The sequence below is a fragment of the Ustilaginoidea virens genome, chromosome 2, assembly GCF_000687475.1.
Source record: "Ustilaginoidea virens chromosome 2, complete sequence".
Taxonomy (NCBI): Eukaryota; Fungi; Ascomycota; class Sordariomycetes; order Hypocreales; family Clavicipitaceae; genus Ustilaginoidea; species Ustilaginoidea virens.
Window position 1 is genome coordinate 3,846,576 of NC_057317.1, and position 27,894 is coordinate 3,874,469.

The window sequence follows — 27,894 nt, forward strand, 5'->3', positions numbered from 1 at the left end:
CTCGAAATAAAAAACAAGGTCACCGCGAAGGAAGAAAAAAAAAAAAAAAAAAGGCAAACAGCCGGGCGAGTGAGCTGGCACCATAGGGAAAGTCGATGCCATCGTGACAAGTTTCCCTAGAATCAGTATAATCCGGGGGCTTGTTATTAGAATCATGAAAAGGATGCGTAGACTTCCTGTCGCTGCGTGAGAACAGTGGAAAAAAAAAAAGAAAAAAAAGAGAACAAGCCGAAAGACAAAAAAAAAAAGGAAAAAAAGGAAAAAGAAAAGGCTAGTCACCCTTCTGTCCACAGAGCTCGACCTCACTCTCCATCGCTCTGCGCCGCAGATTTGGTTCCGTTAGCTACCTCACTGTTACGCGCACTGCTGGATATTATTTTGATGCGTGTCCCGCCGGCTTGAGGCGTGTTCACCCCGTTTCCAGATGGTGCTGCAGATCCTGCCTTGCTGCCTCCTTCCATTTGCTGCAGCTCTGGATGCGCTTCCAACTCCTCTTGCAGCTTTTTGGTAAAGAATTCCTGGAAACTCGTCAGAAACAAAAAGAACCAAAAAAAAAAAATCAACGCCACAAACAACCCCATTGCAAATACTCACGTCCATGGTCTTGGCATCTTGGTAAAGAATGCTGCCATCCTCGTTGTAAGTTTGGCAATTGCGAATCATCAGATCGAAATCCTTTCGCATGCCGTCGAGGCTCGAGTATTCCTCCTTTTTGATACGAGTCTGTATCTGATTCATGCAGATGGGATTCTGAATGATGACGTAGTAGTCCGCATATTCTCTCTTTGGAGGAAGCTTGATGAATGGACCAATGATGAGACGCTTGCCAGCATCCGACTCGTCGTCTTCGGCTGCGGGTTCCATGTCATCCACTTCCAGGTTCATCAGACCGTCGTACAGCGCTCGAAGGCTCTTTTGTAGAACCTCACGTTGCTGGGGACTGACTCGAGAATCCGAAGCATTGGCTCCACCGCCCTTGCTGGGTCTCCCTTGAGGACCCCGTCGCTTCTTGGTTGGAGGTTCATCGTCGCCGTCCTCGGCCTTTCGCTTCTCATTCTTGCTGCCGGGTTTGCGACCGCGCTTCTTTGGTGTCTCAATCTCCTCAGTGCTGGCACGACTCGCTGATGGTGAGTTGCCAATCGAGTTCATCACCGCCATCTTCTTCAACCTGTTCATCTCTCGTTTATCCTTGCGAGCTTGCTTACGAGAAGCAGCAGCCTCTGGAGTATCCTCGTCGTCATCCACCGCCAAAAGCCACTGCTCCTCGGTCAAGCCGTCGTCGTAGCGAACCTTGGTGCGTTCCCGAGCGCCGCGGCCGAGGATAACATCCTCGGTTTCCTCTTCCAGGACACTGCCCTCGTTGAGATAAATAGTAGGCAGTTCGTCTTCTCCCATGAGTCTAGGCTTGGCCTTTGTGCCGGCGGCGGCGCTGCCGTATATGGGATCCAGAGCCCTTTCCTCGTCAATCTTCTGAAAGACAGCAATCTCCTCGTCGCTTCGGGCAAGCATCATGTTCAGCTCTTCGTCCTCCATGTCATCCTGCTCGCCACTTTCGGCCATGTCTGCGCTCTCGAGCAAGGTTCGAAGCATGGCGTCGCGGTCAGTTTCCGATGACTTGTTATCGAACCGACCAGCTTGAATAACCTTGCCATCCATGTCAAGCTTGAATCTGGCACGTTCCAATATCTTCTCTTCAACCGAGTTGGAACTTATCAATCGCAGAATTCGCACTTCGTTCTTTTGACCGATGCGGTGGGCACGATCCTGGGCCTGGAGATCCTGGTGCGGGTTCCAGTCTGAGTCGTAGATGATGACGGTGTCGGCTGTCTGCAAGTTGAGACCGAGACCACCGGCACGAGTCGAAAGCAGGAACATGAAATACTTGGAGTCGGGATGATTGAATTCCTTCAACAGGTCTGAACGCTCGTCTGATTTGGTCGTACCATCCAGACGCAGGTATTCAAACTTTCTGTAACGCAAGTAATCTTCCATGATGTCCATGATGGCCGTCATCTGGAAAAACATTAGGACGCGATGTCCGGTAGCCTGGTACTTGGGCAATATCCGGTCCAACAGTTCAAACTTTCCGGCCGTTCTCCACAGCAAGTCATTGCTGATGCTCATCGGGTTCATGACGTTTTCCACCTCGTCAAAGACAAAAGGATGATTGCACAGCTTGCGAAGCTGCATGATCATGTTGCTCAGACCGCGGGCATTGGATTTGCCACCCTTGCCGTCGCTAACGACGAGTTTGTTGTGCGTGACCATCTGCTTGTACAGTTTGGCTTGCAAGGCTGAGAATTTGCACTTGACGACCTTTTCTGTCTTGTCGGGCAAATCCTTCTCCACGTCCTTCTTCAAACGCCTGAGCAAGAACGGACGCAAGACTTTGTGCAGACGGCGAATGACCAAGATCTGTTCTTCTTCCGTGAGCTCCATCTTGTCTTGTCCACCAGTGTTGGCAAAGGGCGTGTTGAACCATTCATCAAACGTCTTGACCGACTTGAATATGTTGGGCAAGACGAAGTTGAGCATGGCCCACAGTTCGGCAAGGTTGTTCTGGAGAGGAGTACCGGTCAAGATGAGACGGAAACGAGTTGTGTAGTATTGCGAGATGGTTGCGCTAAGCTTGGAGTTGGCGTTCTTCATACGGTGTCCCTCGTCGATAATCATGTGGAACCACTTGATCTTGCTCAAAATGGGTCGGTCCTTGATGATATACTCGTACGTAGTCAGAAGCACCTGAAACCGGCCCTGTCGGATCTTCTCTTGCTGCAGCTTGCGAGCATTGGGAGGACCTTTGTACACAATGCGGCTGATCGACGGCGCCCACTTCTCAAACTCCAGGTTCCAGTTGGTAAGGGTGGAAAGAGGAACAATGACGAGGTACGGGCCGCTCTGCTGTTTGCGCTCAATGAGGTAGGTAACGAGACTGATGGTTTGAATGGTTTTCCCCAGCCCCATTTCGTCAGCAAGGATGCCATTGAGGTTATTGTTGTACAGCGAAATCATCCACTGGAGGCCCTTGATCTGATACTCTTTGAGCTTACCGCCGACCAGAATGCTAGCTTGCTCGGTGACCTCTTCTCGAATTCTGTGCGCAACGGCGTAGTAGTCAATCTTCTTACCCCCGTCGTCGTCCTCGTCTTCGCTTTCCTCTTCCACGAACTGCTCCGTGTCATCACCATAGGCCTCTGCGGCATGACGTTGCTGGGCCTTAACCGATGACGCCAACTGATGCAAGAAGCCGTCGGTCTGTTTAAGAAGGTGCGTAATACGGGTATCCTTGGCCTGATCAAGGAGCTTGAGGTATGCCTCTTCATCGTTGGCTTTGAGAGCTTGCAGACGCTGTTTGGCTGTTCTTTCGATCCGCTTCTGCTCCTCTTTCTCAATATTGAAGTGTTGCGCGAACATGAGACGGCTAAGTTTATGAGATTTGGTGCGCTGAGAGTTGGCAACGTCTTGGATTTCAGCGCGATGGTGGCAGATGCCGCGCAAGAAGTCAACGTGCTTCTTCTTTTCACGGTTCTCACGAGCGTCCCGTTGTTGTTTCTCAAGCTTCTCCGTGATGCGGGCTTCGCGGACGTTTTGCTTCTTCATTCGGCGGTAATGGGTTCGATTGGTGGTCATTGCCAGGTTGTCGTAATGTGTCATTTGACGGCCAATCTTCTCTCGCAAAGCCCGCTGCTTGGCGTAGAGACCCAAGCTTTTCATCTCGATAAGGGCCTTTCGCTTCAAGCTGTCGTCAGCTTCGATAGTCTCCTTGGAAGAATCCCAGTAAGCGAGGTTGGCCGGTAGGTTTTTCAGCTCCGCATAACGCTGGCTCATACGGTTGAAGATGACGACTTCTCTCTCGTAGCGAAGGTGGTCAAAGTCAATGCCGGTTGGAAAGACACCGGGAATGAACCACCGGTTCTTGCGCTGCGCATGGTCAAAGTATTTGATTGACGGTCGAATCATGCTAGTGCCATATGGCGATTTTACAGTCTTGAAGGTATGGGGTTTGGGAAGTGATGGGGAATCTTCTGAGACCGGAACTTCAGAGCCTGCTGCTGAAGCCTTTTCGGGTTCCTGGCTAGGCTGAATGATCTTCCCAGAGCTCTGGGCGGTGTCAACCGAAGCAGCTTGCCGGCGTTGCCGCTGATTGAAGATGGCATGTTGCAGCTGGACTGAGATGCCGGCGTTTTTCCCGAGCAGCTTAAAAGCATGAATCTGTTGCCGTAACAATGACAGTTGCTGCTGACTGAACTGGGGCGACGCTGATCCAGTAGCTGCCGCTGTGCTGGGAGCGTTACCAGATACTTGTGCAGGTGTTGAGCTAGCTCCTTGGCTATTGCCAGCATTGACCTGAGCGGGCTGGGGAGTGCCTGATTGTACGCCATTTTGCAATGGTTGCTGCTGGTGTTGCTGTTGATGTTGCTGGTGGTGGTGTTGTTGTTGTTGTTGTTGTTGTTGTTGTTGTTGTTGTTGTTGTTGATGATGATGATGTTGATGTTGCTGCTGCTGCTGCTGCTGCTGCATAAACTGCTGTTGGCTTCTCCTTATATTATGCTGCTGTTGAAAGCTCATCAAGAAATGGGAAGCTTTGATGTATTCTGGATCCGTATTAGGGACACCTTGCTCCTTCATTTGCTTGAGTTTCTATAACCGCAGCGTTAGCAACTCCAGCAGCTTTGAAACTGATCCAGTCCCTAGACTTTTTTTTTTTTTTTGTCTTTGGAAAAACTCTTACTCTAAAGACTTCTTCGGCTTGCTGCTTGGTTGCGCCGGCAGGCATTGGCGCGCCTGGGTGTGGCACCGCAAGCGGTGCTTGCACCGACGCCATGATGAGGGTTATGAAATCGATTCCGACAACGAGGAAATACGCCGATGAGCCGAACAATTGAGCATTAGCTTATGAACGGTACATGACGGTGGTGGGCGGTGCTATGGCGAGAGGGTGGCTTCGACGTTGCGAAAGGCGGGCCGAGACTGAAAGCAGGAGGACAGTGTAGATAGATAGCCTTGGGTCGCGTCAAGGAATGTTGGTGAAGAATCGCTACGGGGCGAGGTCGACACCGAGGAAGCGAAGATGTATAGGCGGTTGGAGGGTGGTTGGTTGGAGCCGCGCTGAGAAGGCTGTTCTTAAAGGCGACAGCCGCGTTGAACGGGCTACAAGTCGGCCGGCGAGACGTGGGGGCAGGTTTATGCAAGGCAAAGTGAGAAAAGTGGTGGGCGTGATGGCAGGAGACGACGAGGGAGTGGAAAAAGTGCGAATATGGTGGCGCTGGCGCGTTGGGCCGGGTGCTGGGAGGCTATGATGTGTGGCAATCGCGTGCAACACCCCGTTGGTGAGAAATGGAGATGGTTGCCGATGGTTTGCGAGGGTACCTGGCGATTTTTCGGGATGCGCGCGCGCTTCCTCGCTGGTTGATGATGGGGAGTGGTGAGAACACAAGCGGACAAGATTGGGCGTGATGGCTGGTGCCAGTGTGTTCGCAGAGCCACAGTAAATTTCAGCACGACTCTGCGCAGCCAGAATCCCGCGCCTGGGGCCAGAAACAGCTTGTCCTCACGTCACGTGACACAGCGTGGGGCTGCAAGACAGGTGCACAAGTACCAGTTGCATTGCATGATATGGATGGCTCTCGGTACCAGGTAGGTAGGTACCCGGTCACCTATAGGTACCTACCTAGGTAAGGTAGGTACTTGCCTACCTCCTAGGATAATACACAAGGTACCTCCTACCTCTAGGCAGTGTAGAGGTGGGTGAAATCAAAAGCCCTTGGCATCTAAGAAACCCGTCGCTTACCTTAGGTAATTACGGGCTTGGCGTGCTCTATCCTGTGTCCTTCCGATTCCATACGCGGAAAAAATGTAGTTTGCACTATCAAAGGGTTAGTCAAGTTCAGTTTAGTGATGTTGAATTATTCACCCACGACAGAGTCAGGGCGTGGGAGTCAAAAGGCAGGCCAGGCTCACGGGCCAAGACAACACGCGCGGAAACGCCTTACAGTCGCGGAAATGCCAGCTTCCGCTTAGCATCACGGTAGATAGGCATCTAGGCAAGCTCATGGCAATGCTGGGCCGACGAGTTTGTCATTGCACGGAATGAAAAAAAAACCGTGACTGGAAACCCTTCGGACGATTGAAAGGGCTAGTCTCACTGTTCCCGAGTGATGGTAACGGTTTCCAGTGCAGTGTAGTGTACACCAGTATGAGTGAGGGCTTCTCACGGACTGAAGGCAATGCCGGCATTCATCTTTTGGCCTTTTTTCTATCCGGTTCTTCTTCCTCTTCGTCGTCGCTGATGTTTGCGTATTGGGTATTCGGCTGCGTCTTGCTCCATGCCTTGGTGAAGATGGGGTCACTCTTGGCTTTCTCGGCGTATTTCAATAGCGCCTCGCGAGGATCTTCGTGCAGCATGCGAGCCAGCGGGATGTTTTCGGCGACGTGCTTCTCATCTGGCTGGTTCTTTTGGAAGGGAGTCTGCTGGGGGATGTGAGGACGACGGGGATCTTTCGATCGGCCGGTACCCGTAACCCCGGGCCTCCTGGAACCAGGCAGGGCGCCAGGTGTGATGATTGACTCTCCAGACATGCCAGCCCCTTGATCCATGGTCCGAGACGGATCGTCGTCAATGTGCCGTTTCTTCGGAGCTCGAGACATTACCTCCACGGCGCCGCGGCGCGACATGGTTGGGTTGTAGAGGACGTGAGTCTCGGCGTTGGCTGAGCCTGTAATTATCTGATTGATCTTTGGGTGCCAGTTCACTGTGATGAGGGCTGAGCCTGGCGTAATAGGCGTGAGGTGCTCAACCCGAAGGTTGCCTGGGTTCAAGATGTGCAAGTGGCCAGTCTCGGATCCGGTGATGATGTTGGTCGAGTTGGGCGAGTACATGATGTTACTGGCGGGAAAGTGATCTGATGTTGACTTGTGTGAAACGCTGACAAGAGGTTTGGTGAACTTCCTCGTGTCCCACAGCTTGATGAGGTCATCACCGCCTCTGGTGACAACCATGCGACCATCGCAAGAGATGTCGATGCCGCTGGTCCAAGTCTGTGGTCTGTGTGCATCGCGGATTTCACCAGCGGGTCTCGTAAACGGGCCATTGCCTCCGTACATGACCAGAGTTCCGTCGAGTGCCGCACTGATTAGAACAGCGTGGCCGGCTTGGGCAGGATTACCCCAAGCGACTGCCGTCATTTTGGTTCTCCCGGCCGAGCCAGCAGCCTTGGACTTGAAAACAACCACTTCTTTATGTGACCGCTTGTTATTCACGTCCCATATTCTCAAAGTGCTGTCTGTGCCGGCCGTGATGCAAAGGTTCCTGTCTGTCGGGTGCCATGTCCCTGTGGATATTTCGGAAATGTGACCCTTTGTGTTGTTCATGTCTCGTAGATACATGTCACCCTTGACGAACTCTGTCAAGATCTGACCATCCCGAGACATGATCTTGGCCTGGGGGTGTGCCGAGACGCACAAAAAGGTGCCTCCAGAGTGCGGGTTGAACTCGACATGGTGGATCGGATGCGACTCTGCGGCCGCAGCTGACTTTTTGGTCTCGTACGGGTCGATTGTCTTGAACGCTCGCAGCGTAGAAGGCGTCATGGACGCAAAGTCGTGGAAGTTTACAACGCAGTCCAGAGAAGCGGTTAAAAGCCGGCCCCCAGCAGGATCCAGGGACACCGTTGTCACAGCGCGACTATGCGTCTTCAGGACGAGTTCGTGAGAGGTTGGGTACTCTTCGGAGTCGTCCGAATCATCATCGCTGTCACTTTCGTCGCTCGAGGCATCCACCGTGCTTGGTATCCTCAGGTCGGGCGCATCGGGCTCCCTCGTGCTGGCGGGTGGAACGATACCAACTGCGCGTCTGCTTCGATCAATTTGAGCAGCGATTTGGATCTCCTTGGACTTTTTCCCAAACGATGCTGGAAGGGAAGTTCTCATGGGGTCATCTTCGGCCAAGCCAAGCTCCTGGATTTCGACATGCTCGTCGTCGCTCGCCATTTTCCGAGACAGAAAGCCTTGGAAGTATGAGATCTGGGAGTAATAAGTGGGAGAGGCCGTGCGAAAGTTGGAGCCTGAGAAAGAGGTGTGGTTACCAGTCACGTGCTCATTCATAGAAGACATGGGGTCATTCCAGCAAACAAGGTTCCAAAAAGAGGAAGACTGCTGCTAGCGAACTGTCATGTAACGTGGCGTGACTTAGGACTCGGTAGAGGTATAGCACGGAGTACGGGGGATGTGGTCTGAGCCTTCCGAGATGTCGCGGTTTTTATGTGGGGCTGCCTGAACTAGAAGGTGTCAACTGTCTGGTTGCACCAAGGGCCAGAATCCAAGTAAATGCGCCTGGCGCACTCAACGACATAAATCATGGCGCCTTACCAGAATTAGTAAGGATCTATTATAATACAATTTTACGGAAGCATCCCATAACACCACAACCCTTGTACGCGATGTATCGGCTAGCAGGGGCCGCTTATATGCCATATAAAAGGAAAGTTGCCAAGAAAATGCGCAATTTGGCGCATAACGGCAGTACGCCTGGCGTTCAGACTTGACAGTATTAATTTATAAGTCCTTTGTTCTCCGTATCGAGAAGCATATGCCAGTGCGCCAAAACGCCTCGATTGGATCGGGGCCTAAAATGTGACGCCATACAAAGTGCGGCTTTATCGACAGTTGTCACATTCATCGTCAATCCCGAGCCAGTTCGTATAAATCACCTAGCCGTGAAAACCGTGATAACCTCATTCGCTGCTTCTTATCGAAGCCGAAGAGCGAGGGACGGTCACAGGAACCAGTTGGTGTGCCATGGCATTTACATATATTCAAACGGCTTCTTCTCAAACGACCAATATCCCAAGTCCGTCTCTCCCGACCCTTGATGCTGCGTCCCAATGCCCCTCTGCCTTGGGAGATTGGTACCTCTGAAGCGCCTTCAGTTTTCCGGGCTCATGGTTCAACGAGGCACCGCTTGCCTTTGGGAGGCGCCAAAAAGTAAATGGTCGACTCCATGTCCTCGTGCGACATGCCTTCACGAGTAGACTCACGGGCGTTTGGAAACTCGAGAAGAAACCTCGCGACGAGCAGCCGGATCTCCATGTATGCCAAGTGTAGGCCGATACAAACTGCAGAAGATCTCGGGTTAGCTTTTCGGTGCCGTGGGGGGGAATACTACAAGACGGGAAAACACGCACCTCTTGACCCGCGACCAAACGGCATAAAGGCGTCTTTCATAGTCTTTGTCGGATTTTCCCAGCGAGAGGGGTTGAATTCGAGCGGATTTGGGAAAATTTCAGGGTCTCGGTGCATGCTGTATGCTTGCGTACCAACCACGGTGCCCTCCTTCAGCCAATACCCTCCAATCTCTGCTCCTCCGGCAGGAACGACACGGGGGAGGGCAGCTGGTATGGAAGTATACAAACGAAGGGCCTCTTCAATGGTCTGGCTAAGCAAAGGCAAGCCCCGCAGATCCGTTTCGGTGAAACCCAAGGGCAAGGCTTGAAGCTCCTTCAAGATTGCTTGGCGAAGCTGGGGTCGCTGGATAATCGACCAAATTGTGTAAGTCGCACTGATAGCGGTGGTATCACTCCCGGCTATGATGAACGACTGCGCATTTGAAAAAATGTCGTTGAAAGAAACCTTGCCATCTTCCTCAGCCTTGAAAAGCTTGGTGAAGAAGGTTAGCCTCAGCGTTGTCGGGTCCGAATCGACATAGTCCTGGTATCGTTGGAGCGATTGTCTGGCATAACCATTCAGTCGCTTCCCGCGCGCGATGGCTCGACTGAACAGAGGCACAATGGGATACTTGAACGCGAAGCGAAGCAGGCGTGGAAAGGCTACGCGTAGTCTTGACAGCGCGCCGATTTGTTCTAAATCCTCTACGTACTGGTTTTTCTAGTGAGTTTTCGGCAAAGTTAGCCACAAGATGAGCAGCGCAGCCCAAAAAAAAAAAAAAAAAGGTTAAGAAACGTCTCGCAAGAGATTTACCTTTCCACTCTCCAGCATATGAAATGATTCACCAAACGAGAGAGTCCCAATGACATCTGTTGCGGTGAACATGGCCCACTTGAATAAATCTGTGTAGCCTTGGCTCTTTGTTTCCCTCTTCATTCCCTCGATAGCCAGGTTAATACGAGAGTTGAGGAGGGGAAGGTGCTGCTTGAGGGAGGTTTCCGACAACTGCGAAGCCAGGAGCCTTCTGAACTTCCGATGCACATCTACATCTGTAGTAGAGAAGATACTCAAGACCTGCGGTCCAGTGAGGTTCGTGTAAAATGCGGACTTGCGAAATGTCACCTTGGCGTTGTATATGGCCCTGACATCGTCGATATTCGTGGTGTGAACCTCGTTAGGACTGACCCGAACAACGGGACCTGTGGGAGATGAACAGGATCAGCAAGTGGACGTGAGCCTCGTTGATTCTTGCCTCTTCTTCTTGGTCAGTCGGTGTTTGCAGTACCGTATCTCTGGTGCAGGGCATGAACGTAGAATGGTCGCTGGCCTATGAACCAGTAGTACTTGGCAACCCAACCTGTCCACTTTGTATGCCACGGGCCGGGAACCTTGGATGCAGGGTTCGAAATGCCGGAGTAAAAAATCTTTGGCAGTTGTCAGCATCAGTTGGAGAGGAGGAGTCGTCAACACATTTTGCCAAAAAGTTGAGATGCTAACATAGATTACCGTCGCTACCGCGGTGATGGCAACCAGCTTGGAGAAAAGTCCAGAGCCCTGAACCTCCATCAGGTCCTAGGTTTCTCGGCACACTTTTTTCCAGTATTTTTTTCTTCCTCTTCTTCCGCTTCTTCCTCTTCTTCCTCTTCTTCTTCTTTTCCTTTTCGGGGTTTTTTTTTTTATCTTTTTTCGGAAGCACCAGAACGAATGGACTGGTTGGGAGGGGCACGGCTGAAGGTTTGATGACTGAAAAACGGTTCCGCGCTTTGACGGGACGATAACATGACTCAATATGTGACTCAATAGGCCACATATCGACCAGGTACCGAGGGTCCATCTTATATGAAGCGGCCAGCGAGGAGCCATGGGGATAGCCAGGTCAATGGGCGGGAAGCACGGCTGTTGCATTGGGCTCTGCGGAGATGCGGTCATGGTTGCATTGCATCCGTTAGCCGTGAGTATGACGTGCCCGTCGATGCGTCCTCGGTCGTCGCCAGACGAGGCGAAACAACTGCATGGCATCAGGACACAACTCGCAGTCGGGCCAAGCCCAGTTCCGTGGCCAGGCATAGCCGAGAGGTCACTAGGGCATGGAGGCTACACAGAGGGTGGAAGAGCCTCGTGTACGGCTTCATGCAGGTCGGGGCGGTCGGCGGCGCCAGGTGAGACCGACGGCCGCCTCGAGTCTCGGAAAGCCAGTGCCCTCAACTACCGAGGATGCCTGCCTAGGCTAGGGCCGTTAGATGTGGGCACCTCGGAAACCGCTGGGTACTTCGATTCATCTCCGGAGTCCGTGACGCCTTCGCCGTCGACTGATTCAGACTCCAGGGTAACACAAGGCCCGAGGGGGCGGGGTGGCTTGGGTGTAGCCGCCTTGGCGTTTTGGAAGAAGGGGGCCTCGATGCTCCGTGCGGAGAGACTTCAGAGTCAAAGAGTCGAGACATACGTATCAGTACGGAGCACTCTGATATTTGCATGGCAGTGATCCGTTAGATTACATGCCCTGGGCAGGAAGGGAGGTTTAAAAGTCTCAAGCACGCACCGTCTTAACGGATCCCTGTGGCCGTCTCTCGCGTTGATAGCTCGTCAACCGATCACGCACATCCTCTAACCGCGTGGCCGGATCATCGCCGTTGGCCGAGACTACATATCAACCGACCAATGCCCCCCCCTAGTCATTCGACCCCCCCATAATAACTTAACAGACCTGACCAATGCTCTTTCCTAATATAGAGATACGCTAATAAATAGTAGTAGATCCTTTAATCTATACTAGCCGCTAGACCATAAGTATCTTTATATATATTTTTCTATAGTAAGTGACTTCCCTTATATTTTTACTAGGTATCCCTACCTAAGAACCTAATATTAAAAGTAAATAAAGTACCTTTATATAGACCTTTCTATGGAAAGTGACTTCCTTTCTTTTATTAGGTAGGTAGGTACCTAGGTCCTTAGGTACTATACATAGAAAAAGTACCTTTATATATATTTTTTTATATAAAGTGACTTTTTATACTTCTACTAAGTACCTAGTACCTAGGTACCAGGGATAGAAAGAGAGGTTTCTTTATATATATATTTCTATAAAAAGTGACTTCTTTAACCTCTTTTACTAGGTATACCTACTTTATTAGAGAAAGTACTTTCCCATATTATTCTCTCTATAAAGTGACTTCTTTAATATTTTTATTAGGTACCCTTATATAAGAACCTAATAAAACAGCAGAGAAAGTACTTCTCCTTATATTTTTCTAAAGAAAGCAACTTCTTTAATTTCTTTTACAAGGTACCCCTACCTAAGAACCTAGTAAAATATCAGAGAAAGTATTTCTCTATATAGTTTTCTATATAAAGTGACCTGACCCACTATTCCCTAATAAACCAATTATATTAAGAGTATAGCCCACAGCAATGGTCAGGTCAGTTAAGTTATTATGGGGGGGTCGGATAATAAGGGGGGGTCACAGGTCGGTTGACCTGTACCCTCCCGTTGGCCTGGTGCCAGGCCAGTCATGGGTGACACTGTCACAGAATACGGGAAATGCCGGTTTTTCGTGAGTCTTTTAGCGTCAGGTGTTGCCAACTTCGAAGCATGGCCCCTTGTCACAACGGATAATGGAGGAGACAAGACCAGCAGGCCGTGAGCGAGTGGCTGGGTGCCTCCCCTCCTACATACCTCCTCCTACCTCCTACCTCCTACTCTTACCCAGTAGGAGCAAAAAGGACTGGAGGTAGGGAGGGACATCGAACCTGCTGAGGTAAGCGCCTGCGCCCCTATCCTATCCTCTGGGTACCTGCGTACCTCCCATCTTCTCCCTGGTAAACGCCCAAAACCTCACCTAGAAAGATGCCGAGTTTGGTCTCTACGCCAACCAACGTGCAAAATGGCAACCGACTCGGTAGAAACAAACCTAGGTACCTACCCAGCCTGAATGAACGGCTGTTCAACTCGGAAACAATAACTTCTTTGTCTCCCAAGCAAAAGTAACCGTAAGACGCACTAATGCAGGCTGGTCACGGCGCACGACAATCTATCTATACATGGGATCCGATAGGGTTTGGCTTTTTGATTTGAGTACTTTGAATCGGGGTTTTTATTTTTATTTTTATTTTTATTTTTATTTTTTTATACATTAGCTCAACTGTCTATACTCCGTATATGTACATAACAGCAACCCGTGCCGCACCAGCAACTGCCGCGGGTTAGCTTCGGGCGCCCATCCCGCGCTAATACAAAAGTGGGTCGACCTGTCGGCTGTTCGCTGTTCTCGCTGCCGACTGGTCGCTGCTTTCACGGTCGCTGCTTCCCCCCCCGTCTGGGGGCTTCGTGACAAACGCTTGATCGCCTCTGCCCTCCCCGTCGCGAACCAGGATGCCACGATCGAAACCTCCCCTAGCGCTGGAATTACTCAAGCCCCGAGTGCAAATGCAACCATTTCAGCCGATCCCAATACCCGCCAAGACGAGAGATATGCTACGACGCTGCATTTACGAGTCTTGAGCAGCAGAGGGCCACTCACTTCACCAAAAGAAAGAAATATCTCATACGACTTCTCGGATGCCATGTTACTTAAGACGCTAGCATGCACTCGCTAAAAATTAAAAAAATAAAAAAAAAATCATTACCAAGGAAATAAGAAAGTAGCCCCATATTTTTAATATCCTTTTTCTCATCCCCTTCCCTCCCTCCCACTTATCTGTGCGTTTTTCAAGTGACACGCTTGGAAGCCCAGCCAAGGCGGGTTTTGCCACCGTCAAAGACTACAAAGGCAGCCTTGAGGGCAATGTCGCCGAAAACGTTGATTCCGATGCCGTCGCTGCTCTGCAGTCCCCCGTAGCAATTATGGCTGCCCTCAAGGGTGGCGAAATTGAAAAATGACCCGGGAATGGTGATTGCCGACTTCTCAACGCCAAACTTGAAGGTGGGGAGAGAGGCACTGCAGTTAAAGCTGTAACCGCCCGCAGTGGCGTTGTAGCCGGCACCGGGTACCTTGGCGTAGTAGGCCTTGACGATGCTGTCGGGAAGAAGCAGGAGAGTGGTGCCGGTATCAGCAATTCCGGAAATGGACGTCTTCCTGAAACGGTCTGAGCCAACGGCGTAGCCAGTCGATGTCCAACCCCAGAAGCCCTGACTGTTATCAACCGGAGTGTAGGTAATGGAGCCGGTGTAATGGGATTTATCAATGAATCCAAAGTTGTACGTGCCGTCTATTTGGGTGTGTCAGCGATTCATGTCTTTCCCAAACACACGTGTTCCTAGTCGTTCACTCACCAGCATGGTGGTTCAGGTCGGCCGTGAACAGGGGCAAGTTCAGATTGGGCATGGCGTTGGCGAAGAAGGTGTTTTGCTGGTCGGGGGTGACGGTGTTGATGGAGCTGAAAGCCAGTCCAACCAAGCCAGAAGAGCTGGAGTCGTTGGTGAGCTGCTGCGAGACTTGCAGGGCAACCTCGACAGCCTGGCCTTGGACAGCCAGACCACCGATAGAGACGACGTCGCTATACACGGAGCCGCCGGAGCTGCTGCCGTCCCCGTAGACGATGTTCCAGCTTTCGCCATCCATGAGATGCGAGCTTGAGCTCTTGCTGGGGTCGTACAGTTTCTGGCCATTGACCTCGCTTGGGGGGGTGAGGGTGCTGAAGACCCAGAGGTCGCTGGAGCCGGTGTCAAAGTTCAGGGGAAGAGTCTGGGCTGGCGTCCCTATCTGCACAGGCGCCAGGTACTCGACGTCGTAATTATGGGGGGACGATGCAACGACCGAGCCGGTCGATGTTCTCTGCCGATGCGAGCGGCTGACGGCACGGGCGAGATCCAGGGGCAGAGGCTTGCCGAACTTTCTGTAGGCCCTGGCCAGGGCTGCAGGACCATCGGGCCTGAAGTGCTCGTTGCGCCTGGCCGCGACGGATACTCCGTCGTGGTCAGTAGAGGACGTTGCAGGTGCGGCGGCGACGAGACTGCTGGCCGCCACAAGGGAGACGAGGAAGGAACCAAAAGTCGGCATGGCGGAACTTGAATTCGGCTTGTTTCCTTGAAGATGGGGGGGGAATGGGCAAGCACGAGAAGGTGGAAGGAAGGGCCTTGCTCGTGTTCTTTTGTTTTCGCCTTGTCGGCGGGATCCAGCCGCCTTTAATAGTCCATCTTGAGGGAGCTTGCCGTCCAGGCGGCGTCGGCCAGCTCGGGACAAGTGAAACCCCTTATCCACCCGATGCCATTCCGCAAGAAAGAGACGGAGTAGGGAGTCGGGGACACCATGTGATGTCGGGCTTCTCGCGTGCTGGTTACGTCAAAAATGGTTCCAAGCCATGTCGAGTTGCCGAGTATCCATCGGTGTCGCACTGACTCGCCTGTCGCAAGCTGCCTAAGCTAGCCTCGACGCCCTCGAAAGAAGCCAAACGGGAGGCTTCCTAGTTTGGCAGGTGCGGAAGATTGGGAGCCATCCCGTTGTCGACGATATCTGGGGGAAGGGGTAGTCAGCTACGCGGAACAGCTACCCAAAGCAGCTACCGCGAGCTGCCGGGACCTGGCAATGGCATCAGGTGGCATGGCGGGAGGCGCCATAGTTGGGCTGTGTTCCGACCTTGATTTGCCATTGGGGATGTATCGGCCCCTTGGGCATGTTGTATTGGGGGGATTTGTTGGGCATGTCGTATATCGCGCTAACCGGGGCAGGCATGCGAAAGGAAGCGGCGTAGTCCGCGGTTACGTATGCTAAGATTGTATTTGGTATAGGTAGATTGCGGTTGCCAGATGGTGCTCGGTACGACGTCCCTGATTCGCCATGGGAACGTGGCAGATCGCGCTAGCCTGATCACAGCCCCGTTCTGATTGTCGGGCCGGGTCCGACCCACCTTGGCCGCAAATTACTGGCAACGCCCACTTCGTATTAATTAATTCTTTTTCCTTCCCCCTTCCCTTTCTCCATAGCGTCCAACTCCACGTTGCGCATGGGTCAGGTTTCGTCGAAGCTTTTCGCACTGCTATTCTATTCGTACAACTCTTTAACAGGTTTGGTTACACGCCGGGCCAGCCGTGCACTGCCATGCGTTGAAAATTTTCCTAAAATAAGCTTCCGCACTCGGTCCACAGCACAGGCAATGCTAATTAATGTACTCCGTACGGAGGATGCTTCACCCGAGACCTTCAGCCACGCTCCCGCGTACACCGCCACATCCTTGTGTGCTGTTGCAAGTAGGGCGCTACAAGTCTTCTGTGCAATAGCACAGAGATGACGGTACGAAGTAGTAAACTCGGCATCCTCTCAGGCGCGAAACCGGTCCAGGCTTATCTTCCAATGGATGGCTTGCAAAGCTTGGGAGCGAAGCGCTTAGCTCTAAAGGCGTGGCTCCGGGCCGTTACTCAAACCAGCAGTTGGTCGGATGCCGGATTGCCGATGTGCAAAGATGGTGGTGTCGGGCCCGGGATTTCATCATACTCCGTAGTCCTATCCGAGAAGCCAGATGGGGGCTCTGAAGGGGAATCAGCTGGTGGTGCAGCTGAGGGCCACCAAGTTGGAACACAGCATCTCTTGCTCGCAGCTTCGGCTCGGCACCTACGCATGCTTTGGTCATTACCTGATAGTGGCTGTTGGCCGTCGCAAAGGCCCCCCCCCCTCTTCCCCCGCCCTCCTTTTGCTCTCCTGGACTCTGGAACCAAAATTGAGGTTCCGTTTTGAGCCAAGCAGGTACAGGCGACCCGGGGAGTGCGGGCAAGTCTCGTCCCTCGTGACGCCTTCCAGACCTTGGACGATGAGACGATGCATTCCCATTCCCTCGACGACCTTGTAGTCTCTTGCAACAAGATGGCCCGACATGGGTATGCCAGCCACGTGTGCCACTGGACGTGGTCTCGTCCTGTACACACACTTGCTCGAAAGCCTGCGCAGCCATCGTCAGATCCAAACCTGCCTGCCCTTTTTTCCTTCGACAAGCTTCCTATCATGGGTTTCTGGCCTGGTTCTTTTCGTCGCTGCTCGGCTTCTCGGCAATGTCAGGAGTCCGGAGTCGGAGTCGGGGTCGGAGTCGACGTCGTGGTCGTCTTTGAAGGTACCGTGACTACAACACATTACACACACCCGTCCTCCCTTTCCGATGAATATCAGCACATTTATCTGACCCTGGTGTTTGCTCGTCATGCCTTCATCTCTATACGTGCCCAGTCAGCGTCTGTGCATTCGACCTTGTGACTATTCTCGTTTTCCTTGGGGAAATCCGTGATGATGGCGGCAATGGCATCATGCCACATCCATACCATCATGGGTAGTAAACAAGTGCGGGTTTGAAATAGAGGGCTCTCGGGTTGATCGTCCAGTCTGGGCTCCCATGTAAAACGGCTGCGCTGCTTTGGGCGGCCATTTGTCAAGGCCCTGGGTGCTGGTGGCTTTGACGACGCTTTGACGACGGAACAAGAATCCCTCCCTCCCTACAACTCTTTTTCCGACTGGCTCGCACAAGGAGGCCGGGGAAAGCACAGGGGCTGATGAGAAATGGGACCTTGACATGTTGATTGATCCATCATCCATCATGATGCAATCGATTTAGGAGGCAGGCCTGGACTTGGGGACAAAAGGCCAAGTCCACCCACCCTACCCGGCAGGGCGCCCTGATTGGCCATTGGTGCTCCCCGCCTTAGGCAGTGCCGCCTCCCTACCCCTACCCTGGAGCATCAACGGCCTCTCATTATCGTGACTTGCGGCCCAGGACGACGACGACGCCCAAGATCCTTTTCGTCTGTCCGTCTGTCGTGCTTTGCTTTGCTTTGCTGCCGCCAGCCCCACCAACAACGGATGCTAGTTGACACGTCGTAGCCATGTCCTCGGATGTTCTGCTACAAGACGACGATGGGCAATATGTCTCTTCTCAAGACTCAGACTTTGCGCCCGAGGAAGCACAGGACGTCGGCTCCGACGAGTCCGACGTCGACGAACCTGCTGCGGCCGGAGCGCATTCAAGGCGCACCCGCACCCGCACCCGCACCCGCACTCGCCCTCGGCCAAGCCCAGCTGCACAGGCTCGGGAGAAAGAAGATTACGACAACTCGGGCGACGAAGCCGTCCTGCTAAAGGGGCAGAAACTGCACAAGCGCGCCCAAGAAAAGGGACGCGCGGACCAAGATGAAGGCGGCTTGGTGAAGACTCGCGCCCAGCGGGCCGCGGAGCAAGTCCCGTCCCCCCTCCCCGCGTGGCCTGGACAAGTACGAGCACTGACCCCAAAGAACTGCTAGAAAGGCGGAACGCAAGCACGCCGCCAACCACGCGCCGGTGACGGTCGACGTGGACGCGCTGTGGGCGCAGATGGTGTCCGGGAAACCCGCCTCGCAAGCCGCCTCGCAAGCCGCTCCGCGTGCCGAGGACGCGTCTGGCGAGGCACCCGCTGCGCCGGCATGGACGACGCAAGATCAGCCCCAGCCCCGGAAGGCCATCGCGCCGCCCGACAGCACGCAGCCCGCCATGGTTCGCATCCAGCGGACGTACAACTTTGCAGGACAGGTCCACAGCGAAGAGAAGGTGGTAGCCAGGGATTCGGCCGAGGCCAGGTTGTACCTGGCGTCCCAAGGCCAAGGGGGCGCGAGTCTGCTAGATGCGTCGCCGACGACGAGACGCGCCACGAGAAAGGCTTTCCGCTCGGCCTTTGAACCAGTCCTCGACAGCGGGCCGGGCCGCACGGATCTGGTTCTCGGCATGGCCGCCAGGCTGCGGGCGGGGAAAGAAGCTCAAGCCAAGAAGCTCAACACGGTGGAGAAGAGCAAGATGGACTGGGCTGGGTATGTGGACAAGGAGGGCATCAAGGACGAGCTGGAGCTCGCAAGCAGGTCCAAGGACTCCTACGCGGCTCGGCAGGACTTTTTGGCGAGAAGCGAAGCCATTCGAGAGAACGACGCAAGGGCAGCTCGGATGGCTGGGAGAGCATGAATTTCCGGCTTTTTCGGGCTGGCGGCGCAAAAAACTGACCTGCCGCATTGCGGCATCGACAGGCGAGATGATGATGATGATGATGACGATGACGATGATGATTTTGTTTTCTTTTCATCCCCCCTTCTCCCCCACCCGGCCCCTCCCTTTTCCTTTATTTATTTATCTATATATTTAGTTATTTAGTTACTTTGCCTTGTTTTTGCCTTGTCTTTTTTTCTCCTCTTTTCTTCTTTGCTCAGCCCGGCAATGGGCCTTTATGCGTCATTCCGGCGTTTTCTTCCTGGCGGCGGCGACTTGCGGCGGCTGAGTGTCCGCGCAGGGATCCAACATGCGCCCGCCCCGTGGCCCCCACCGCACCCGCTCCGACAAGCATAAGTCCTCTGCTGGGGCCCGCCAGGCTTGCATTACGCGGCACCAGGCACTAAGTCTGTACGTACATGCATGTGCATAACATAGGTACCTAGGTACCTAGACCTACCTATAGGAAAACATTGAGTGACTCTGAAAAAAATCCCCCCCCAGTCGCATATTGACGCCTCGATCCCCGACCCAGACATCACCACATCACCACATCACCACATCACCAATCATCACATCATCATCAGCAGCAGCAGCAGCAGCAGCACCAGAACCAGCACCAGCATGGCCGTCCTGGGCAAGCGCAAAGCGTCAGCATCCTCAACCCCACCTCTCGATGCCGACGACCTTTTGCGCCGACACTTTGAAGCCCGCTTCCAGCCACTCGAAATTCAAACTGCCCCCGCGAGCAAGTCGCTGCCGCAAGACGACCACGGCCACGGCCACGGCCACGACCACGACCACGAACACGACCACGACCACGACCACGACCACGGCCCCGATGACGACCGCACCGGCTCAGAGTGGGAGGGCCTCTCCGACGACGACGGCGCCCAGGGCGGCGCCCACGTGTCTGACCACGACGAGGGTGAGAAAATAAAAGAACCCTGCGGCTGCCCTTGCTTGGCCTTTTGGCCACGCCAAATGTTTTCCTGTGCGCTCAAACCTCTCCCCTCTCTTTTGCAGGCAGCACCGCCGTCCAAGTAGTCGATCACTCCGTGCCGCACACCGCAAAGGAAAGCACAATGTCCAAGCGAGAACTGAAAGCTTTCATGGTATGTCCCCCCCCCCCCCCCCCCCCCCCCCCCCCCCTTCCTTTTCTCTCTTGATTCAGCCTTGGTGGGCAAAGCGTCTCAGACCCCCCATCTCGATCGCAACACCGCCCGCACGATCCACGGCCAATAAATATAAACCAAACTGAACGACCAAACGGAGGGAGGCCCTAGAAAACTAAACCAAACGCGCGTATCATAAACAGTCCTCCCGACCGCCCGACCAGACCGTCCCGCCGACAAAGCCCCATCCGGAATCCTCGCCCAGGCCGTCGCCCTCCTCCCTTCCCGAAGACGCCCCTTCTCTACTCGCCCAGGACCTCGAGCTGCGCCGCCTCCTCGCCGAGTCGCACCTCCTCGCTCCCCACGCCGCCGCGAAATCCCTCTCCGGCGTCTCCTCCACCCCCGCGCCGCCCAGATCCTTTGCCGCCGGCCGCACGCGCCAAAAGGCCACGGATCTCCGCGTGCAGGCCCTGGGCTCCACAGTGTCCGTCCTCAAGCAGGACAAGATGCCAATGCGTATACGAAAGGGAAAGGCGGCCGCGGCGGATGCTCGCGAGGCCAAGCGGCGCAGGGAGGCGAGGGAGAACGGAATCGTGCTGGAGAGAGAGGCGGGCAAGCGGGCAAGGAGGCAGAGGAGCGGCAGCGGCAGGGGCGGCGCTGTCGACAGACCTGGAGTGGGGAGGATGAAGGGTGCGGAATTGCGCATTTCCGAGAGCGACGTCCGTGGTATCCAAGGGGCCAGAGATGTATTTGGTCGAAAGGGGAGGAGATGAGCCCCCCTTTGTTCTGTTCAGCCCAAGTAGCATGACCAGCTGCCTCGTACCAAGGGCACCAATCTGGTAGTGACCGGGGTCCTACCCGTCTCTGTTCCACGTCATGAACAAGTGGTAACGAATTCTTCATCTCATACATACAGCATACATGGATGGCATGGCAGATGGGGAGAGATTCATTGTGCCAGCACAGATTACAACAGCAGCACAGTTTCCAACTCCCAAGCTCCCGCTCGACCTTGACATATTTTCCGCGCCCAACTCGAACTACTGCTTAACGATACGAGTTAAAACTGAAATCATTGTCTCCAGTTCTTGCCCAGTCATTCCGTCGGCTTTCAAATACAACAGGAGTAGATATACAAATGCGTCTTTGTCTTCTTTCTCTCAATCGACGTGTTGCGTTCATCATTCGCCATACGTTACAGGCTAATATAGATGCTTTCGCCCTCCCCAGCCACCACTCCAAAGTGCCAGGCCGCTTCTATCAAAACCTCGTGTCCTCCTTTTCTACCTCTTTGACGCTCCACTCCAACGAAAGAGAAAAAAGAGAGAAAAAAAAAAAAAAGGAGAAAAAAAGAGGTATGAGATTCAGGAAAAGATGAAAATGAATAAAGCATGGATAAAATGAGAAAACAAGACAAAGCAAGTATGCGGTAGTACCTGACTTGGGGGACACATGTTCCACTGGAGTAATCCAGTTACATGCCTCACAATGACGTCGGAAATGAAATGACAAACACATGTCGGGTAGACCATTACAAGAAATTATCACTTCTCTTCACATGACGCCGCTCGCATTAATCGTAGCCGGATGGCTAATGGTCATAGGCATGCCGAGTGTTTGCAAATTGTTGAACGTTTGAGCTTGACTCATCCTGTGGGAGTTGTTACCGTGGCTGGAGCAAGACATAGCGTCGTTGGCCGCACCATTCAGAGATGTGGAAACATAGGCAGCGTCAGAAGGAGAAGCTTCCTCAAGAGAGCCGAGTTGGTCTTCCCCAGAAAACTCTTCCTCTTCCTCGCCGGAGAGATTGAATGACCCTTCGCCACCGTCCTCGCGACTATGTGTGCGTTTATGTCTGGGGAGAGAGAGAGATTAGCGTTCAACGTTGTCCAAAGAGCAGCGACCGGGTATTCCATACTGTGCAAGATTATCGGATCGCGAGAAAGCTTTGCTGCAATGGGGACAGATGTACGGCTTCTCCTGCGTGTGGGTTCGAACGTGTCTATATTTCACCCCCCCAAGGGTTAGCTGGGACAACAGTGGTAAAACGCTCTTGTTTCAACATGAGCCATGAGTACTACAGGCAGACCTGCTTACCTCTTCAGATGCTCCAAGCGCTTGAAGAGCCGGCCGCACGTAGGTATGGGGCATGAGTGAGACTTGTGAGGGTAAGGTCCGAGCTCCATCGCGGTGGCTGAGCGTGCACGGCGCACTACGCCGTTGGGTCCAGAAAAGGTCCGTCGGTGGACTTTGAAGGCGCCCTCATGGGAAAGCTCTTCCCCGAAGCCCTGCTGCAGACCCAAGGAATTCAAAGCCGGGCTTCCGTCAACATTCGACAGAGGAGTTCCGTGCCGGGACAAGTCGATAATTTCCTTGTGTTGCTGGCTGGCCATGGACATGCCGGATGCGCTGTAGGAAAGACCTGGAGGAGAATTGTCGACCGACTCCTCACGTTCGGCGACTGGTCCGACACAAGCAGAGACTGAACGCCTCAGGTCAGAAGGCCGGTGAATAACAGTGTTGGAGACGGGGGCGCTGGCTACTGCCGACATGGATGGCGGAATGGAGGATCGGCGCCGTCTCTGTTTGTAAGTGGGTGAGCCCTCAATCACGGAGTAAACGTTATTCGTGCCATAGGAGCGGTTGAACTGAGACCCTGCTAGGTTTGACGTTGGCAGTTGGACCATACCGTTCAAGCCGTTCATTCCTGAAAGATGATCAGGAATGGCAGAGTACAAGCCAGTCTCCTCATTGGCGATATATGCTGGCTCTCCCGTCATGCCGAGCGCTTGCTGGGGTGGCGTGATGGGTTCAAAGGAAATGCCTCGAGCGTTATAATCCTCGTACTGGGAGGATACGAAGGACGGCGCGGGCGAATATTCGAGGCCATAGGCGGGCATTGAGGAATGTCTTTGTTGACCAAGGGCGATGGGAACCCCGTTCTGGTTGTACTGAACGCGGGTGAAATCAGCCTCTCTCTTGACGTGCGCGATCTGCTGAGGTACAGGGGCAGCTGCCAGCGGCATCTGGTCGTACGAAACCATGGGTTCCATCGCTTCTGCCAGAGGTGCGGCCATGGTCTGGGGCAGCATGCTGGGCGGCGGCATCGAATCCATCGCTCGTATTATGGGGGATGTTGACTGGCTTTGAGAAAAGGACGTTGACTGCTGCGCATTAAAGGACGACGAGTTGGCTTGCTGCGTTTTCGTGAGCTGTTCATACAAGGACTGAGACGAGTCGTACTGGAAAGACACGGCCGGCTCGCTGACTGCGACGGTAGTAGCTTCCTGGCCCATCTTCTCGCGCTTCAAGTCCCGTTCCAAGGCGTCTAGGAACAGTCGATCATGCGGGACGCTGTACCAGTAGAAGACTTTTTGCTTCTTCTGTGTTCGGATGCAGTTGTTTTTGTAGAGAAAATCGAGAAATCCGCTCTTGGGTTCCTCCAACGATGCATCGGTGCCGGATTTGAGGTTTCGCAAGTCGGAAAAGATGCCCTCCTCGAATTTTTTGGAGTTTTTGACGGGGCGTCCAAAGGCCTGAAATCGGAAGGACAAACATCGTACAATATCCGTGCCAGAGATGTGGAACAAATTGTTCCACAAGACGCAAGATACGTATTCGCCGGTTGGTAGCAAAAAACGCCGAATATACTGCTCTGGCTGCCAATCTACGGGAGCAGAGATGAGGAAGTATTTCACTGTACACGGTAGACCATTAGCAAAAAAGAAAAGAGGGGTTTTTTTTTTTCGTGGGCAGGTACGGGTTGGACAAAAACCGGCGAGATGAAGACATGGAAACGTACAGTTGTCTACCTGCTGAAGAGCAACCTGAGCATCGTGTGGTAGAGCTTGCTGGGCTTCAGTGCTGAGCATGAAAGTTTCCGGTTTTTGAGGCGCCATGTTGGAGTGTTGCGAATACATGGTACCGGTCTGTCCACCAGCAAGGTGGAATCTGCTGTGGTCTCCAACTAGCAAAGAAGGTTTACTATGTGTAAGTGTATATTGACAGTGAACAGGACGGCGAATAGCGAGCGACGTTGCAACGCGCCTATCCCACCAACATCAAGACTTCCAGGAAGCAGTGTATTCGGAGAGCGTAATGCGGATAAGCAGAACTGGCGATGGGGAAAATGGCGCTGCCTTGAAACGAGGTGTGTCGACCACGCGACAAGGATGAGGAAATACTCGAGACCAGCCCGGATGGTAAAAAAGAAAAAGCTGTTGGTGTGTATTCAAAAAAGTTTTGGCCCAGCCACTGCGTCTAGCGAAAGGGACGGGGCGCGTGCGGTGTCGCCTTGTCACGGCTGTCGAGGCGGAATGCAGGACGCAAATTGACGCGAAGACCTGTCAACACGAGCCAAGGTCGAGGTAGATTAAGGTTTGGTACAGAAAAGAGCGAAAATGAAGTGATTGCGCGAAAGACTAAATCGTCAGGCCCATGGATCGAATCCCGTCAAAACAGCCAGCTGAATCTGAAGCGAGAAGGGCGAGGTAAAGACACGATACTGCGAAGGGACGGCTTCACCCGGCGATGACCGACTGCGCGTTGCGATCAAAGATCAAGAAGGGGGTGGTGGGGGCAATGGATAAGCGCAATGAACAAAAGGGTTCAGAAAGGGAAGAGAAGTATGGGAACAAAAGGCACGGCCAATAATTGAAGGGAGGATGAGAGAGGGGTATGGAGGGAAAGGGGGGACAAATAAAACGTTGGAGACGACGAAGAACAAAAAAAAAATAAAAGACGAGAATTGAGAGGAGTAGGCGACAGAAAAGAGAGGAGAGGGAGAAGAAAGGGGGGGGGGGGGGGGGTGTTTGGTTTGGTTTGGTTTGGTTTGGTTTGGTTCGGTCACGACGGAAGGGTCGTAGCGTTGGGGAGGGACAGGCGGCGGCGTATGGGAGAGCAAGGCTGGCTTGGCTGCAAGAGGGTGGGAAGCCCGCGAAAGGAAAGAGCCTGAAGGAAGGGAGCAACCACGTATGGACAGGACATGATCTGGACTCTGGAGTCCTATCTGGCGTAGTGACCACGAAAATCTAGAGGCAGAGGCCGACGGCAAGCCATGTCAAGACTGAGTCGTTGGGCTGGGGCCGGCAGACAATACAATCCCATCTTTCATGCTGGCTCAGGTACAGCCGTTGGCGTGGTGTCGGAACCTGCATGTACTGGCTGGGCGGTTATAGCATCGAACGTGTCAATCTGGCCCACTCAGTACCAGTACCGGTAGCGACGGACTTGGGCACCTGAATTTTAGGCGGTAGTCGTGCTGGGGGGCTAGGTACCTACTTATCTAGCTACATGTACCTCGGTACTTGGCTTGCAACGTCCAAGTCGCTAGGAGAAACGTGCAGTTGCTTTTTGTGTTTGCCTTGCCTGGTGGTGGTGGTGGTGACACTGACACTGGGGGCGTAGGGTCTGGTCTGGTCACTCGGACATGGCCGCGGACGGATGAGTACGGAGCGCAGCAGGTACCTGGGTACCTGCTAACAGATGTCCCCAGCCTCTGGTCCAGCTTCTTGGTCGCGGCCTTCCAAGAGGGCTGCCGTTGCCTTGCCAGTGGGGCCCCCGGGGTGAATTGACTTGAATAAAGCGGGCGGGATTGGTGGCAGCCCCGGGGGGGGGGAGGGGGAGGGAGGAGGGGGTGGGCCCATTCACAGCAAGGCCGTGGGCGGAACAACGGGGCTGGGACCAGGCAGCACAGTGTTGATAGTTGACGGGACACAGGAGGGGACATGAGCAGACCTGCAGACCTTGGGAGAAGCAGAGTACCCAAGACAGTGGACGCGTACGGCATACTGTCGACTAGGATTCTCGAGTGCTCCTTCCGGGCTCTGTTTTCCAAAGTTCTAGCTCGAGGTCTATGGAGCAGCGAATCCCATGCTTGGAGTACACATGATTGATGCATTGATGCTTTCATAATTGCCGGTGCTTTGCACTGCTTGGCCTTGGCCTCGCCCTCGCCCTCGCCCTCGCCAAACCAAGCGTTAGTGAGGGACAAACTTGCCCGTGCGCAACCCAACCCCAACGTCGCCTTGGCGTGATGAATTTTCAAGCGGTTTGCGTTTCCCAGCGGCTTTCAACTCCTTGCTGCCCGACTCTGCCGTCGGGCCGGGGCGTACTTGCACGGCAAGGTTGCAAAGAAAGAATTGTGCTCCGGATGGATGGATGGTGGATGGTGGATGGTGGATGGTGGATGGCTCGAATTTCTTTTTACCGTCAATTCGTTGCCTTGACGGATCCGTCCTCCCTCTTGCCAGTGGGGCGTGGCCTTTTGTCGCCATTGCTTTTGTCCACACGGCCCCTGCACCACCCTGGGCCCGCAGCGGGCACCTTGCACCCTGCACAAGCGCCTATTTTTCAGATCAGCCACCACCACCACACCACTTACTGATTGACTGGAGGGCAGGCGCCAAGCAGCTTACTCCTGCCTAGGTGCCTACATACATACCAACCAGGTAGGTACATACCTACCTCCTACATCCTCCTACATTAGGGACCTCTACGCAGCTCATGAGTCGGTATCCCCACCCTTCCACCGTCCCACACAATACACACACCAGACCCCCTTCTTTTCTCGACTCAACTCGCGATGGCCATTGCTTTGCCGCTTGCCATGGCCTCATGGCTGGTGCCTACCAGGAGGTAGGTATGTTGGTTATATACACATGCCACACATGTACCGATGACCACGACAATGGACAGATTACGGAGTTATACAAGACAGAGTATGTAGCGATCGCTTCATTCCCCTCCCCTTCAGTTAGCACTGAGCAGGGAGATCTATGTATGCTCCTTGCGCCGAATGTCCCCATGTCCCGCTCACGACGAACAGTAGTCCCTCGCATCCACTTTGATGGCTTGCCGTGCGAGAGCTTTCTATTCCCGTTGCTACACCAACTTCCAACTGCAGAGGCTCGGTTAAGGCTTCGGGCACTAATATATCACGTCCGTGAAACATGATACAGCGACTGACAGGCGGTTACTTGCCCTTCGTTCTCCCCATAGGCATCGTGATAACGCCAATGGTACATCATTCGTAATACCCAACTTTCCCTGTCGAAGCTCGAATCCCCTGGCTTCCAAACCATCAACTTGGCGGCTCTTGAAACCGGGTAGCTAGCCGATGTGTGCTTCTCAAAGCATGAGTTGTTGTGTTGCCTCGCAGGAACAGCCATATCAGGCCTCCAACAGGTCACAAGGAAAAACTTGTTTTCGAAGCCAAGGCCGGATGAATCCGCACAGTAGTCAGTCTATGCTGCCCTTATCAACTCGAACCAGGGGAAGAGGCATGTACGAATGTACGACTACGGGTTAGGCGGCGGCCAGCCTGTGGCATGTCAACAACTACAGTGGTGTACCTCGTAGGTCGCTATTTACGCGTTCATCTGTTTTCATCTGTTTTCATCTGTTTTCATCTGTTTTCATCTGTTTTCATCTGTTTTCATCTGTTGAGTTTAAGACAATGTCCGAGCATGCGGTGACGAACTTGACATGTGATTGCGCGTTGATAGGCTGCCTTTGTATGTCGCGGTGAGTGGGACGACCCTCGACGTTCATGTAATGCATGCATCTCGAGTTATCACCGATGTCGATGCCACCTTGGGAAGCAGAGACAGCACCCACTCGAGCAGAAGGAGCCATGATGATTGCAATTTGCCATTCCCTGCTGATACGGGCTCGACAACAGCTCGACAACA

At 53.5% G+C, this 27,894-nt stretch overlaps 8 protein-coding genes across 8 annotated transcripts; 3 read left to right on the plus strand and 5 right to left on the minus strand.

Annotated features, from left to right (window-relative positions):
• Positions 1 to 302: 302 nt before the first annotated feature.
• Positions 303 to 4,825, minus strand: UV8b_02827 (uncharacterized protein; the record flags this gene model as incomplete). Its single annotated transcript, XM_043140325.1, has 3 exons — positions 303 to 518; positions 595 to 4,641; positions 4,733 to 4,825. 3 exons carry the CDS (start codon positions 4,823 to 4,825, stop codon positions 303 to 305), a joined length of 4,356 nt encoding a protein of 1,451 aa, XP_042996259.1.
• Positions 4,826 to 6,237: 1,412 nt separating this feature from the next.
• On the minus strand, positions 6,238 to 7,989 carry UV8b_02828 (uncharacterized protein; the record flags this gene model as incomplete). The annotated part of the gene is made up of 1 exon (XM_043140326.1): positions 6,238 to 7,989. One exon carries the CDS (start codon positions 7,987 to 7,989, stop codon positions 6,238 to 6,240), a length of 1,752 nt encoding a protein of 583 aa, XP_042996260.1.
• A 948-nt stretch (positions 7,990 to 8,937) lies between these two features.
• Positions 8,938 to 10,728, minus strand: UV8b_02829 (uncharacterized protein; the record flags this gene model as incomplete). Its single annotated transcript, XM_043140327.1, has 5 exons — positions 8,938 to 9,113; positions 9,183 to 9,882; positions 9,976 to 10,361; positions 10,448 to 10,586; positions 10,660 to 10,728. The coding sequence occupies 5 exons, from the start codon at positions 10,726 to 10,728 to the stop codon at positions 8,938 to 8,940; spliced, it is 1,470 nt and encodes a 489-aa protein (XP_042996261.1).
• Positions 10,729 to 13,870: 3,142 nt separating this feature from the next.
• On the minus strand, positions 13,871 to 15,161 carry UV8b_02830 (uncharacterized protein; the record flags this gene model as incomplete). Its single annotated transcript, XM_043140328.1, has 2 exons — positions 13,871 to 14,370; positions 14,435 to 15,161. 2 exons carry the CDS (start codon positions 15,159 to 15,161, stop codon positions 13,871 to 13,873), a joined length of 1,227 nt encoding a protein of 408 aa, XP_042996262.1.
• Positions 15,162 to 17,096: 1,935 nt separating this feature from the next.
• Positions 17,097 to 17,419, plus strand: UV8b_02831 (uncharacterized protein; the record flags this gene model as incomplete). Its single annotated transcript, XM_043140329.1, has 2 exons — positions 17,097 to 17,202; positions 17,316 to 17,419. The coding sequence occupies 2 exons, from the start codon at positions 17,097 to 17,099 to the stop codon at positions 17,417 to 17,419; spliced, it is 210 nt and encodes a 69-aa protein (XP_042996263.1).
• Positions 17,420 to 17,965: 546 nt separating this feature from the next.
• UV8b_02832 (uncharacterized protein) lies at positions 17,966 to 19,067 on the plus strand (the record flags this gene model as incomplete). Its single annotated transcript, XM_043140330.1, has 2 exons — positions 17,966 to 18,312; positions 18,380 to 19,067. 2 exons carry the CDS (start codon positions 17,966 to 17,968, stop codon positions 19,065 to 19,067), a joined length of 1,035 nt encoding a protein of 344 aa, XP_042996264.1.
• Positions 19,068 to 19,712: 645 nt separating this feature from the next.
• UV8b_02833 (uncharacterized protein) lies at positions 19,713 to 20,976 on the plus strand (the record flags this gene model as incomplete). Its single annotated transcript, XM_043140331.1, has 3 exons — positions 19,713 to 20,016; positions 20,115 to 20,203; positions 20,407 to 20,976. The coding sequence occupies 3 exons, from the start codon at positions 19,713 to 19,715 to the stop codon at positions 20,974 to 20,976; spliced, it is 963 nt and encodes a 320-aa protein (XP_042996265.1).
• Positions 20,977 to 21,757: 781 nt separating this feature from the next.
• On the minus strand, positions 21,758 to 24,123 carry UV8b_02834 (uncharacterized protein; the record flags this gene model as incomplete). Its single annotated transcript, XM_043140332.1, has 4 exons — positions 21,758 to 22,058; positions 22,122 to 22,205; positions 22,301 to 23,900; positions 24,006 to 24,123. The coding sequence occupies 4 exons, from the start codon at positions 24,121 to 24,123 to the stop codon at positions 21,758 to 21,760; spliced, it is 2,103 nt and encodes a 700-aa protein (XP_042996266.1).
• Between the last annotated feature and the right edge of the window lie 3,771 nt (positions 24,124 to 27,894).